Source organism: Musa acuminata, chromosome BXJ3-2 (genome assembly GCF_036884655.1).
Source record: "Musa acuminata AAA Group cultivar baxijiao chromosome BXJ3-2, Cavendish_Baxijiao_AAA, whole genome shotgun sequence".
Lineage (NCBI taxonomy): Eukaryota > Viridiplantae > Streptophyta > Magnoliopsida > Zingiberales > Musaceae > Musa > Musa acuminata.
Window position 1 is genome coordinate 36,116,718 of NC_088350.1, and position 14,123 is coordinate 36,130,840.

The 14,123-nt window shown below is 40.7% G+C and overlaps 2 protein-coding genes across 7 annotated transcripts; both read left to right on the top strand.

Moving 5' to 3' along the window:
• Positions 1-3,219: 3,219 nt before the first annotated feature.
• On the top strand, positions 3,220-5,082 carry LOC135586221 (LOB domain-containing protein 25-like). 4 transcript variants are annotated; one of them, XM_065139120.1, is made up of 4 exons: positions 3,220-3,342; positions 3,437-3,557; positions 3,995-4,612; positions 4,697-5,082. In XM_065139120.1, exons 3-4 carry the CDS (start codon positions 4,002-4,004, stop codon positions 4,890-4,892), a joined length of 807 nt encoding a protein of 268 aa, XP_064995192.1. In that variant the 5' UTR covers positions 3,220-3,342; positions 3,437-3,557; positions 3,995-4,001; the 3' UTR covers positions 4,893-5,082. The 4 variants fall into 4 exon arrangements, with proteins under 4 accessions (XP_064995192.1, XP_064995194.1, XP_064995195.1 ...); XM_065139122.1 differs by having other exon boundaries at positions 3,241-3,347; XM_065139123.1 differs by having other exon boundaries at positions 3,254-3,557; positions 4,721-5,082.
• A 3,077-nt stretch (positions 5,083-8,159) lies between these two features.
• LOC103976622 (uncharacterized) lies at positions 8,160-14,000 on the top strand. 3 transcript variants are annotated; one of them, XR_010494564.1, is made up of 10 exons: positions 8,160-8,439; positions 9,273-9,378; positions 9,663-9,732; positions 10,055-10,109; positions 10,210-10,301; positions 10,744-11,010; positions 11,603-11,829; positions 12,451-12,675; positions 13,243-13,632; positions 13,726-14,000. XR_010494564.1 is itself a non-coding variant. In XM_065140183.1 (9 exons), the coding sequence occupies exons 1-9, from the start codon at positions 8,324-8,326 to the stop codon at positions 13,351-13,353; spliced, it is 1,269 nt and encodes a 422-aa protein (XP_064996255.1). In that variant the 5' UTR covers positions 8,160-8,323; the 3' UTR covers positions 13,354-14,000. The 3 variants fall into 3 exon arrangements, 1 of the variants encoding a protein (XP_064996255.1); XR_010494565.1 differs by having other exon boundaries at positions 9,666-9,732; XM_065140183.1 differs by having other exon boundaries at positions 13,243-14,000.
• Positions 14,001-14,123: the final 123 nt, after the last annotated feature.

The window sequence follows — 14,123 nt, forward strand, 5'->3', positions numbered from 1 at the left end:
TTCTCTGGCTCCTATATATATATATATATATATATATATATACATATACATATATATGTATATATACACATTTATATACATATGTATATACATGTATATATATATGTATATGTATACATGTATATACATATATTTATATATATACATGTATATACATATATATATATATATATATATATATATATATAGAGAGAGAGAGAGAGAGAGAGAGAGAGAGACATCGAGTCGACTCTGTAAACTCGAGGTCGACTCGGACGAGCAACCGATTGTACCGAGTCGACTCACGAGTCAACCCGACTCTCAACTCGCTTGGTCTGGATCGCATGATTCTGCGGTCCATATCTTTCGATTTGATTCGGGTAACTGTGCGTGTAGGCACACAGGAAGGAGCATCACCCGGTGATAAAGGGATCATCGGCAGCGAGAATATCGGTCGGTAATAACCGACCACAACACGTATCCACGGCATCCATACCGGAGAGGAACAAGATATTGTAGACCTGCTTCGTTGAGAGCAAGCAACAACACAGGGATGATGGTGATTGTATGTTGTATGATCGTTAAACAATATTCGACTGGATGGCCCCGATGGATGTGATTCCGTGGACCGCATCCTTCACGATCCATTTACTCATGCGCACAGTGTTCCGCACCGAAACACAGTTTGGTCGGGTTGCGTTTGACCAAATGCCGATGGAACATCTTTTTGAATAGATAAGACGTGACATGAACCGACAACAGTCGTCGGTGGTAGGTGAACAGCAGCGCCGGGTGGAGACGAGGAAATAATGGCCTGGTTATTCCTGTTGCATGGTACGTTGGTACCTACCTCGGTTACGTCTGTGATCCCAATAATTACGCTGCGCGAGCTTAGCTGGTTCGATCCAAATAACGATTGTTATCTTGGACCTCGAGCAACGTGGGAAGTAAAACCTGCTTATGGATCGATCGTCTTACTTACTCTCAATCTCGGCGTCGGACAGGACGAAACGATGCCACTTGATTAGGAATTGAATACGTATAATACTCCTCGAGAGTTGTATGTGCTGAACGAACACATCAGTGCTTCCTTCAATTAAATCTTTGGATTTTTTGCATACAAGGTGCAAATATAATGTTCTAGACACTCCCCACCCCTCAAAAAAAAAAAAAATAACCTATCTTTAACCTTGTGTTTCGTCCAAAACGTGATCAGGAAACTACGCAGCTCGTGGAAGACTCCTCGATACTCGATGTCTGATCCGATTCAAGTGGAAGATGCAGTTGTTGCATGCCCTTCTTCGCAGCCTGTGGAGTGGTAGTAAAACTGGACATGACCTATCTTAGGCCAAACAAGCAACCATAATCCAGTCTCTTGGATGTGCGATCGATCAACGAGCGCACAGAAACCTGGCTGTCAGCGTCCCGATCCATTGTTTGGATGTATAGAAGTTGGCCTTTAGTTGCACCAACGCATCCATACAAGACAGCAACTATATAAAGTTTGAAAGGCTGCTGCTCTACACGCTTGCTTGCTTGGCCAACAGCCGAACAGAACCCGGTGGACAGCGATCCATCGGACATCGTCGGAGACCTACGACCGAGGTGCAATGACTACACCAGCCTATGTCTCAGACCGAGAATGTGGGTGAGGCAATCAAGCCTGTAGAGGACAAGGTCATCATAATGCTCAAAACTCGAGGGATCAGGGGGGACACTTGCACCAGGGAAGATGTTGGGATCATCAGGTCTTTTCTTTGCCCTTGAGATTATCAATCTGACTCGAAACCTCCTAATTTCTCATGCTAATATGATGGATACTGTCGCTCCATATATACATCCTTTTTTGCATCCGCATGATGTGCTACAACCTCCTACTAACATAAGAGAGCTACAGCTATATATCTTATGATCTACATCACGTTTACTGCCATCTTTATGACTGTCGACCTCTATGTATTTCTCATGTAACTATTGAAACGTGTAAGATAGCAATCAAGATTAACACAACCTGATTCTCTCTCCGACAACAGAAAACCAAATTAAAGACCTCACCTCACCTCACCTCTACATCGACGGCAGTTCATACAAAATAGAAAACACAGCTAAACAACGCTACCCTGATGAAATACATAATGATGTTCGATCGATCACTCTCCCATAACGCAAAACACCTCTCCGCGAAGAACTACGAGGCCTCTACAATCTATAGAGAATCTGTTGTAGCTTTCATTGAGTTGAGAACCAGAGATGTGTTTAACTCGTAAACGAGTGCTTTGTTGCTGGTGTTTCACGTTCTCCAAATATCATCGCGACAATTACTATGATTCGGAAAGAAGGCAAATCCTCTTCCCATATGCGTCGCCAAATAATTTAGGTTACACAGATATAGTTCGAGCGGCTTTACAAGACTCAGGGGTTCTTCAATTGATAAAAGTTTTTCTTTTTTCTTTCCAATAACTCAGACTGTCATTTGATTTTGCATACTGCACACATAGTTTGTACTGGAATATTATGTATTAAGTACATTTTGCAGTAATGCAGTTTAACACGACAAGTGAAAAGTGAAAGGAGGAGTTGATGTATATATAACATGCATGCACGGGCTAAATCCAGAAAGCAGTGTGTCCTTCTTAATCTCTCGATACCACTGTCCTCGAAGAACTTCAAAGAAAAGACATTTAATTTCTATTTGATTGGTTTTTCCTGTCCCATCGTGTAACCGCACGCGACTCCACAAAGAGAAATGCGGCTTGATATATCTACAGCAGTAACTCGCCCTGTAATTTGATTGCAGAAAAGAACATAGGAATCACATATATCACATCTGTACAGGGAAATTATTTTAGACGCTATTCGTAGATAAGCTTACGGTTAATTGTAAAGTATAGATAGATAGATGCCTTTGGTCCCACTAAATTTTGCATCAGGTTGCCTCCTTTCTTTGACCCTCACACGTGTCGAGTCTCTTAATAATGCTGACTACAGATGATTTGTTTTTGTTTAATTTATATCAGAGGACTGTGCTCTCAAATCATTTGACATTACCAATAAGTTACGAGTGCAGATAGATAGCCTACGACTCATGGAGTCCTTGCTCGATGGGAGCCTAAAAATTGTGTAAAGAATTTAGTCTACCAAAGGATCAGAAGCGTATAGTACAAGATATTCTCTGTGTGTAGTGCGACGGTCGCTTTTTGAATGTGCTCACATAAATTACAGTCTTTTCTCATTTGTATTTGTATATTAGCTTTACCACACCCACATTCTTCTTCTCGCACTAAATACTTGGGTTTTCTCCCTCCACCTTGCCTTCCTTTTTGCTGCACCTTCCTCTCTCTCTCTCTCTCTCTCCAGCTAAGGGTTTGGTTATGCCTCTCCACGCTTTTCCTTTGATTTGCTCTCAGCCGATAGGAGAAGTCTCAACACTCTCATTTTTGTAATTTCGTCACTGCAGTTGCTTGGATTCTGGAAAAACTGATCAGATCTGCTTCTGCTTCTGCCGCTGGAAAGAGGGCTCAGCCGAGGGCAAAAGATACTGACTCCTCTGAGCAAATCCCCCGCCAGATCTCAGAGAGGTATACTTGCGCTTCGCTTTATTCTATGTTCGTCAACAGTGATTTTCTACACGCATGCAGAGAGATTATCATATCTAGGATTTCACTTGTTTGTACCGTTTCTTTTTCTATTGTCTCATCGTCATTTGAGTATATTTATGATGACCGCAATCATGAGAGGAAGTGCACAACCCTGGCCATACTGATCCGTGTGCTGACTCACATCAGCAGCATGCTTCAGGCTGCCACTAGATTTTAGAGATCTGAAGAGCTTGCAACATGGAAAAAAAAAATTGGTTCCGATCATTCTTCCTCGAACCCTATCCCTAATATTGAACATCATGAGCAGGCCCTCGAGGGGCCAGCAGCCGTCCATCGATTGAAATCAGATCAAACTAGCAGATTTTTCCCCAAAAAAGTAAATGAAAAAAAGTATATACCGTTCTCGGTGTATGCAGTCGGGTAATGGCATCATCAAGTTCTTCCTCCAACTCTCCTTGTGCTGCCTGCAAGTTCTTGAGGAGGAAGTGCATGCCGGGCTGCATCTTTGCACCCTACTTTCCCCCGGAGGAGCCGCAGAAGTTTGCCAATGTCCACAAGGTATTTGGGGCCAGCAACGTGACCAAGCTCCTCAACGAGCTGCTCCCTCACCAGCGGGAGGACGCCGTCAACTCTCTGGCCTACGAGGCGGAAGCCCGGGTTAAGGACCCCGTCTACGGCTGCGTCGGCGCTATCTCCGTGCTCCAACGCCAGGTCCAGAGGCTCCAGAAAGAGCTCGATGCTGCCAATGCCGAACTCCTCCGTTATGCCTGCAACGAGATCCCCATGGGGTTAACCGTTCCGCCAACTATGGCGTCGCCGATGATGGACTACCCAAGAATCGAGTACTGCAGGAGGACTGGCATTAATGGAGGAAGTCCATTATGCCCGGCTCCTGCATTGGCACTGCCCAGCCTTCCTCCGTGGTCTGGAAACGACTTTCCAGGAGATCATGAAAACAGCAATCCTGTGGCGATGCAGATCACAGCATGTGAACTCCAAAACGATCACAAAGCAACCAACCTAAGCTCTTTACGGTAACTATAGCAGTATATATATGTTGGTTTTTGATCCTGATTATGTATTGGATTTATGGCCATGTCACGATGCACAATGATTAGGGGGCACCGCCGTACCTTTGTTAGGGAACTTGCTACATATGTAAATGCAGCCGTCATCTTCTTCCGAATATTATTAGGTGGCTGGAATGGGTTTGGATTTCGGGCGAGGGAAGTTGGCAGTGAAACCGAGGATCGTTCCCACATGTTGAATCACACTGTGTTCCCCATCTCAGCATATGAAGGACGACAAAGGTGACATCCCTCGTAATGGTAAAAATCATTCTCGATTATCATAAGAATTTTATGATATATTGCTTGGTCTCATTTCTGAAACATTTTCTTGTCGATCGGTCATGTTATGCTACGCACGCATAGGATTCATTCATGTGCACGACGAGTCTGGTGTGTGCCTTTGTCGAGTATGAATGAAATAGGATTTTGAATTGTGATTATGGGGCATAACATATAGGCCGTGCCTCCTTTTTCCCTTGACAACAATAAATCAAGAGCTCGTCTTGTTTGTCGATCGATCGTTCTACCTTGCATTTGCTGATCCAGACATGTTGAAAAATCTTACCAAGGCACTGATCGATGGATGGCAAAATGTTTTTTGAGTTTTTCACGACCACTGCGTCATGTGATCTAATAATGATCACAACGATTAATTGGATTACTTACGAGAATGGCTGCAAATTTGACAGGTAGAGTCATTAAGCAAAATAAAAAACAAAAAGGGAGATTTGAGAAGGAGGAGGAGGAGGAGGCATTTATGAGAAGGATGTGAACTTGTGGGGGTTGAAAATATGAAGTCGGAGGCAAAGCCACCACATAGCTTCGCCAATGTAACGCGGAAACTGTAGCACGTTTGTCCGGCAGTCTGATTCATCGTCATGCAATGAATAGCCTTGGAACTGTTGGCACTGTACGAGAGCGTTTTGGCTTTATCCGAAGAAAAAGCATTCTTGTTAGGTATCGGTCATGTTGCACCAGTGATGTATATCATACAAAGATAGATAGATACTAATGGTTACGTCCGAAAGTTGCTCTAAGGTCAAGACTAACATCCCTCCAGCAACAAGTATGCTCGACGGAGTCCATATATTAGTGTTCAAAATTCATAGAGGCATCTCTTCTCTCTCTTTCTCAGCTCCCCGTCTTCCCATGCGGACACAACATCTGTTTGCTATATCATACGATGACTGCAATAGAACTTACCAGCGATCTTAAACAAAAAGGGTATTAACCAACAACACTTGAACAACTTTTGGCAGTAGAAAAATTGGGAATTCAATTATTTGATGATGTATTGAGGAATTAGACTGAATTCAATTAAACTCTTTAGGTTCTCAACCACCGGTTATGTATCTGTGGGCCGAATCGGTGATCGCTAACCTTCCACTAGGAGTTCCTATCATGAATACTGTGCCGTGTATGTGTGCGAGATGGACCTCCAAAGTTGACGGTTGATTTGAAAGATAGGTCTTTAGCTTTATTGACTTGCAAAAGTTGGCAAACAACGCCGGGGGCAGTTCAACACCTCTTTTTTCTTTTTCTTTTCCTTTTTTTTTTTTTTTTTGTGCCGTGGTTTAAATTGTTCCTTGTTGTTCGTAAACAATCTTCGATATTTAACGGAGAAGTCTGTTCTGTATACTCGGTGAAGTTGGCGTGCTGTTTGCTTCTTAGAAATCATAACTCCACGCTCACCTACTCACCATCATTATATCATGAAAGGAAAGTAGATCGTCATCATGCATCGGTCTTAGAAAGGACAAGGAAGCATGCAGGAAAAAGATACCGATGATCTACAAAGAAGAATCTGCCTGGGTATTCAACTGTGATTCCGTGTGGTTCAGAACTGCGCGTGCAGGAGGCTGCACTTGGAGTGAAAGCAGCCACAAATTTCCGGAACCATGAAGTCAGTTCCAGCATCAAGCTTTATCATCACCTTGCAAGAACAGACTTGTTGATCTTCTCGAGGAGAAGCAAAGCCAGAGACAGATTGAGAAATGCTAGCTGACCGGCAACTGCATCTGTAATCCTGACGAAATCCAGACGAGGTGGGAAGAGGCCGGAGGAGCATTCAAGGCACAAATCGTTGCTCGGGGAACTATAGGTTCGTCGAATGTTTTCCTTTTTATGTAATGACTATATATATAATTAATATTCTTAGCAAATACTAAGTTCCATTCTTCGTCAACATCTCCAAGATATAATTCAGAGATTTACTTAAGAGGATGGATGGATCGACCTAATGGATACGGTGATTGTGGGACGATCATGAACCGATGTACGCGCGCTTTATTAAAGTAGGTATAGCTGGTAACGATGTCCATTAAAGCTCGATTGAGATTGTGACGCTCATCATTGAATGTTAGGCTGCTGTAATCTCTCCTTCTCTTTACTTCTCTCGGGTCGCATTTTACAATGATAACCTCCATTAGGCCAAGTATCCGAGAGGGTCATCCCTCCCTCCCTCCCACCCAGAAAGCTCGCAGCTGATACAAAGATTAATGAATAATTACGTGAACGCGTATGTCATTTCTGTTATACGGAGAGAGACATAAAAAAATATTCTTCTTTTCTCGGTCACACACTGATTTATACTATCTTTGTGTATCGACGCTGACACGACAGATCAAAATTCATGAGGCCGTTCTTGTTTTAGTTGTATCGGTGGACAAGATCGGAAACTTGCAAGTCAAGAAACGAAACTGGAGTCTCTGAGGAAAGAGAGAGTTTTCTTCTTTGGCGGGCTTTTGCCGCTGGGAGGGAGAGGGAGGTCACATCCATCACAGTGGTAGGGGTATTCCTCGGAGGGCCCTGACTTCTTCCTCGATCGTCTCCCTTCCGTCCTCACAGCACTCTGGAGACTGCAGACTTTTTTGTCTGCTCCCGGCACATGCACGCCGGTAGTCGGAACAACACGAGCGCCCTGCCCTATGATTTCTTTTCTTTCTCTTTCCAATTCATGTTGCTGCAGCTGTTACATAGATAGGCTTGCTTCCGTTTCGTGTGACCATACGCATGCCAACTTATACGACGACGACGCATGAAGCCCACCGACGTGGTGGGGTAGCAACAACTTATACCATGCCAACGCATGAAGCCCACCTACGTTCATTTATACTATTCTATATTTATTTATTATATATCTAGGCCATACAAAATATTTTTATAGTATTACATTTATTTATTTATTTATTTATTTATTTATTTAAATATAAAAGTATATATTTACTTTTAAATAAATATTAAAAATATAATTGTATCGAACAATACTTGCATCGATGCATATTTAAAATATAATTTTTATATATTATTTATTAAATATTTAAAATATTTCATAACTATACATTCATTCAAAAAAAAAAATCTAAATATTATACATCTAAAATACAAATGTTCCCAAAGACTCCGGTCGGCATGTAAAACGGGCAATACTGGGCCAAGCCCAACGTCGACTTGATGCCCATCAATAGACAACAAACGAGGCTCAACCCAACCCAAACTCCAAACTCCAAACTCCAAACTCGGTTGGGAAACCAAAGGGGTATCCGCAACTTGGGCGGCAGGCTCGTTCCTCGTAATAAGCTGCTCCGTTTCACCGGACCGCCGATCTGCGAGGGAGTCCTTGTCCTCTTCCACACATCAAAACGGTGGGCGATCCGAGAAGGCCGACGCCAGAAGATGGCGGGGCCGGAGCAGGACGACGGTTGCGGTGGAGAGTTCGAGAGAGATCGGCAAACCCATGCCTCTTCATCCTTCGTGTGGGACGACGGTTCGAAGCTTTACTACCACGCCAGGTCCGGATTCTCTCGGTTATCGCCAGTTGAAGGGTTTCCTTTTCTTCTCTTTCCTCTTACCCACCCCCCCGCCCCCCACCCCCCCTTTTTTCCTTCGTTCTAGGGTTTTGCTCCAACGAAAGCCAGGTTCCCCATCTCTATTTGTTTCTATGATGTTGGGCTTTTTTCCCTCTTGTTTCGTAACTGTTGAGTCGCTGCAATAATTCTCGCTTACATAGGTTCCACTTCTTTATTTCGCATTTTGGTTTTGTTTATGGAATTTTTAGATAGTACACAAGAATGATAATATATTGAGAAAATTTTGCTAGTTCGTTGGAAAAAAAAAAAAAAAGGAACCTGGCACCGACAAAAGTGTTAAAATTTAGATGTGGTTGAAGCAAGGATGAGGTAGAGAAAGCATAAAGGTGTGAGACTCGTTGTTAAAACAATGCAAACATCTTTAAGTTCATGCATTGAAGTTGGCATTCCTGTGCGGTTTGCAGCTTTCACTTAGGCCCTTGGAGAGTTTGTGCAGTAGTTCTTTGGTAGCCAAATTAGGAAAGAGAAGTAAGAAGATGATTTGACCAGGGAAACATTAGAACAGATACCTAGGAGATTTTTTATGATTATAAAACATGGGCGAAGTTTTAAAGTTGCATCCATCACACTATCAGTTCTAGTTTTTTAGCCATTTGTGTTAGCTCAGGATATAAAATGAGTCTGTGCATTCACTTTCTTAACCTTAGTGCAAATTTTAGTATCTTGCTTTGCTTTTATGCTTAAATGTTCGACTAATTGTTATAGCGATCTTCACTTGGCCAGTATTCAAGTTTCTTTGGTTCATTCTGTTGCAGTAGTGGGTTTTATCATGATCCCAGTGCTGGATGGTACTATAGCAGTAGAGATGGTCTTTATTACACATTTGAAGATGGAAGATACATTCCACTGCCATGCGATGAGGTAAATTTTAGAAATATTGTGTAATTTCTTATTATTAATGAGTCAGTTTGTAAACATGTTGTCTTTTTATTGGTCTCAGACAACTTTGAGAAGGAACAATATCAGTTTTAAGTTTTAACATTCCATTTGACGTCTGCCTGGTCACCTGTTTGGTGCCAGTATACTTCAGCATTGCAATGCAATTAGATATTCCAACTCTGCCATTAGATTTTCTTCCTTGTGTCACCATAGAAGTGTTAATTTCTTTGATGCTCACTCATGTATTTTTTGCCTCTTTTCTGAAGAAGGGCAAGGAAACTCATGCTCTTGAAAATGCAAGATGTGATTCCCCTTGGACCACTCAAGATAAGGCATGTATGTGCTATCCAAGTGCAAATTTCTGCATCTTTATAAACAAAAAATTAGTGATTTTTTTCTCCTGGTTATACACAAGATGTATGTAACATCTTGGCCAGGCTTCGGGCTACATAATATGTGCATAAGTAGCACATTGCTTTTTTTGTTTTGCATGATAAAATTGCATATTCAGGGTTGCTATAGGTGAATGATATTCGTGACATTATAGTTGGTGCTCTTTCAGTCTTTGGATCAAAGTTGATCCATCATATGGAATATAAACACATGAATAGCATCTCAAACTCGATAAAAATGTTAATATAGTTCTTTTTGCTCTCAGCTGGTGTAGAAGAAAACCCAACAGCTGATGGGATGGTATGTCCACCATCAGAATGGTATGCTTTGTCCATTGTTATGCCTTATCATGTTCTTATCACAAAATTGTTTTCCTTATCATGGGCTTTGTAACTTATTGATGTCAATTGCTTGATGAAGGTTAGAAGAAACGCTGATTGATCTCTATTTGTCTGGTTGTTCCAACCGAAATGCCCATGCTGATGTCTCATCAACTTGTCTGCAAACAGATGGTATGCATTTAATTGATCAGATCCAGATAACTTCAATTATTTTTTTCATATAACTGGAGAGCACTCTGGGAGCTATAGTATGAACATTTATTATTTGTTGATTAGAATTTTTAATATTGAAGAGAAGATAGGTCGGCAGTAATGGAAAACTATATTAGCTAGCTTCATATAATTTTCCGATTATTTTGACAATTATTTGTGGCAAGTATATGGTGGGTGGTCATCAGGGGATGTGGAAGAATATGATGTTTAAATTATTTTTATGTTCTGGTTCTAAGTTAGTGTGCTGTGTTTCCTGCCATTATTTAGGTTAGTACAAACTTTTTGCAGCAGTTGGATCATGGAACATAATAACCTTTTTCTTGTTATTATTGTAAACCTGATAGAATGGCCTTTTTCATTTAGCAAAGTTTTTTTTTCTGAAATTTTAATCACAATGCAGATGCTTCATCAGAGGAGAAAAACTGGCAGGCTCAATATGGTCAAGTAGTTAGATCTGATGATGAGGGCATGCCGTGTTTTCCAGTTGTTGATCTTTGGGACTGGGAGATGGTTACTAAACCTGTGAAGAAAAGCAACATAGTCTCCAAACTGATTGGCAGGACGGTTAGATGTTCTAACAAGTTGCATCCTTCTGTGTCTGCTGGTGGTCTTGTGAAAACTGCTGCCATCGATGCGGTTCATCTGGATCTGGTGCATGTTGCTTCAGGTATATCTCTTTCACTCTTTTGATATATAATTCTTTGTTGGAGTTAGTACTGGAACATGCAGCTTATGCTAAATTGTTGACTCCATCTGGAAGTATCTCCCTGCTCAAATGACCTCCCTTTTCTATGATTTGAATATTAGTTCTTATGCATAAATTTTTTTATGTACACTCTTGCCTGTATTGTATGGAATCCAGTCTTTAGATTTATATGTTCCTTTTCAGCTTATTACATATGATATTGCTGCCTATTCAGGTTCTACTACTATCATCACAATTATAAGATAGCTGTAATTAAACAGCTAAAGAAGCTTAAGGCATATGTTTGTTACCATATTTCTCTAGTGCACCATATTGCAAAATGTGCTTGCTGTGCCAGCTGAACAACAAAGGTGTTTCATTTGAAGCTTAATTACCTCATGGGCAATAAAGATTTTGACCCTCACAGTGGGAGCCAGCTGAATTACCCACTCATATTGGAGTTGTTTTTTTGGTTTTAACTTTAGATATTTTGTTTTCTATATTTTTTCTCTCTGTAGATATGTCTATGGATTGCTGATCAGATAGTTTGTTGCCTTCACCCTCCTATTTCCAGGAAAGGTTTACCGGTTGAGGAGTCCAAACAGAAGATACTTGGCTTCTATATCAACATTTGATTCTTCCAACCCCACAAAGGATTGGGGTTTTCCTGATTTGTATGCCAATTTTCAGAGTGTTGTGTTTCACACATTGGATCCAAAATGCCAATCCTATCTTGCAAATGAAGTCATTGGTGAAGTATCGTCTTCTATGATTGACAAAGTTCCTAACACATTGGAGAAGGTACTTGTCTTCTATGTTCATTTCGGTTCTGTATGATACTGCACAATGGGTGTTTGATTTCATACAACATATGCATTATTTTATCTTTTTAGGTATATTCTAAATCCACCAATTTTGTTTCTTTTTTACTAGGATCAGTGACATCAATTGATGTTAAATTTGAATGACAAATGTCTTTATATTTGTGTTTAAAATTCAGTGTCTCTAGAACAATAAAATCCATTGGTGAGTTAGGGCATGAAATTATGTGTATTAAAGATTTCTTAGGAAGATTATGAATGTTTGAAACATGCTGTTCTTAAATTTATTTGTATGCACTAACATCAACAGCACATGTGGTGAAATAAATCTTGTTATTATGTCAATGTTTCTTAAATTGTCTTTTGACTTTGTAGCTCACAAGAAAAAGGTGTTTCTATGTTAAAAACATGTTTGCGGAAAATGTAATTCTTCATGTAGTATGGTAACCTTTTCAGGAATGTGCATGAGTTTTATCACGTTGACTAGCTAATCACCGAGTGTTGTATATGGTTATGTTCTGGTATAATTGAATATTGATTGCTATAGCATTCAGCTTATAGTGCATATTTGGTGCTTGCTAATATTTAAGTTGTGTTGCAGCACCAAAATTTTACTTATAAAGATAGAGCTGCTGCGAGGAGAACGTTACATGGTGATTTCAGTATAGGTCCTGGACAAAAGGACACTGAGAATAGATCTTTTGATGAAGCTAGCTCACCTTCACGATATTCCAGTGCAGAAGATGCTGCTGCAGAAGCCATAAATATGTCATTTGGAAGTGGAAGTTATGCCAGAAGAATTCTAGAAAACATGGGGTGGAATGATGTAAGTTCAAATTTCAGTTTTTTTACCACTCATCTTAACTATGTTCAAATAATTCTGTAGCTTAGTTCCGAGTGTAATATAAATCAGGTATGTGGTAATTGTAGAATGAATGTTATTTAGCTGGCTGATTTTTTATGTATGATGTTAGAGATATATGTGTATAGTCGACCTAAACCAAAATTAAAGTCATCGAATGATGGTTCTTTATAACCTAAGTTGAATCTATAATGTAGTTTTTTTTAATTATTGTGGATCAGGAGGCAGTAACAGGTTGCTGCTGGCCTGTTGCTGGCCTTGATGTCCAAGTCCACTAGGGGCAGAACCAAAGAAATTCTTTTTAGAAGAAACAAACTAAAATGAGAAATTAATTAATTATTTTCGGGTACGCTATGATAATAAGCCAGTTGCTTGAGGTCAGAAAACATAATCGACTGGCCCATGCTTGACGGATGATATTTATTTTTTACAATGAACTTATGTATTTTTCTCTCGACATGTGTGGTCTGTAGATGTGCTTCGTCTTTGATTTTGTGTTTCTTCAAGCTGCTCTCTTTGAACATTACTCAGGGAGAAGGTCTAGGGAATAGCAGAAAAGGTATTTTGGAGCCGCTGCATGCTGTTGGTAACAAGGGCTGTGCTGGTTTGGGATGGAGCGACTCCCTGCGGCATGCTTCGTAGCCTCCTCCGAGATTCTTATTATCTGTGGCCCAATGCTAAAGTCTGACAGCATCTGTGTCCAACATCTTCAGTTTACACCCGATGACCTTTAATCTTTCGATGGAGATGAGTTCTTCCGAGATTCTTATTCTTGTGATGGCTCATTTGGTTTCCCTCAATCAAGTTCATCGACTGTTATAACATCATGTATACATTCTGTGTGGATCGAACTCATCATGGGGATGCTAATATTCCAGAGTTACAGTTTGGGCGAGACAGTTGTCCCCAATCCATTATCAGGTGCAGTAATTTATTATCAGGGCATTTTTATATTGTGCGTAATCCATTCATTATCAGGTGCAGTAATTTATTCCAGAGTTGCACCTAATTCAGGATATGCTTATTCGGAATATGAACGCCAAGGTTTGGGCCCTTTTCACTGGTTGTGCATCCAATTGGACTTTTCCGGTCGGTGTACTCCCCCTTCCCCCTGGCGTCGATGGCGAATGTAACCAACGAACGCGTTGTTGGGACTCAAAAGGAGAGTAATAAAGTGCGATTTTATCTTTTTGATTTTGTGTAACCACTTGAACTGATTGATGCACGGTCAAGTTTCCTGTGGCATGACGACTTTGGGCAATGGTTATGGGCCTCTGTACTTTCTTATAGGGTGTTTTGTTTTCTTCATTAATGCAACTTCGGAGACAGCTCTCTGATCGACACAAAAAAAGTAGAGCTGTGCGTGCTTCTACAAACTTGCGCAAAACTCAGGCAGAAACAGTAGTAACATT

Coding starts and splice junctions, on each gene's coding strand:
- LOC135586221 (XM_065139120.1), top strand. CDS start 4,002: ATGGCATCATCAAGTTCTTCCTCCAACTCTCCTTGTGCTGCCTGCAAG. Junction 4,613..4,696: donor ACCAACCTAAGCTCTTTACG/GTAACTATAGCA, acceptor CACAATGATTAG/GGGGCACCGCCGTACCTTTG.
- LOC103976622 (XM_065140183.1), top strand. CDS start 8,324: ATGGCGGGGCCGGAGCAGGACGACGGTTGCGGTGGAGAGTTCGAGAGA. Junction 9,379..9,662: donor TTCCACTGCCATGCGATGAG/GTAAATTTTAGA, acceptor TCTTTTCTGAAG/AAGGGCAAGGAAACTCATGC. Junction 9,733..10,054: donor GACCACTCAAGATAAGGCAT/GTATGTGCTATC, acceptor TTTTGCTCTCAG/CTGGTGTAGAAGAAAACCCA.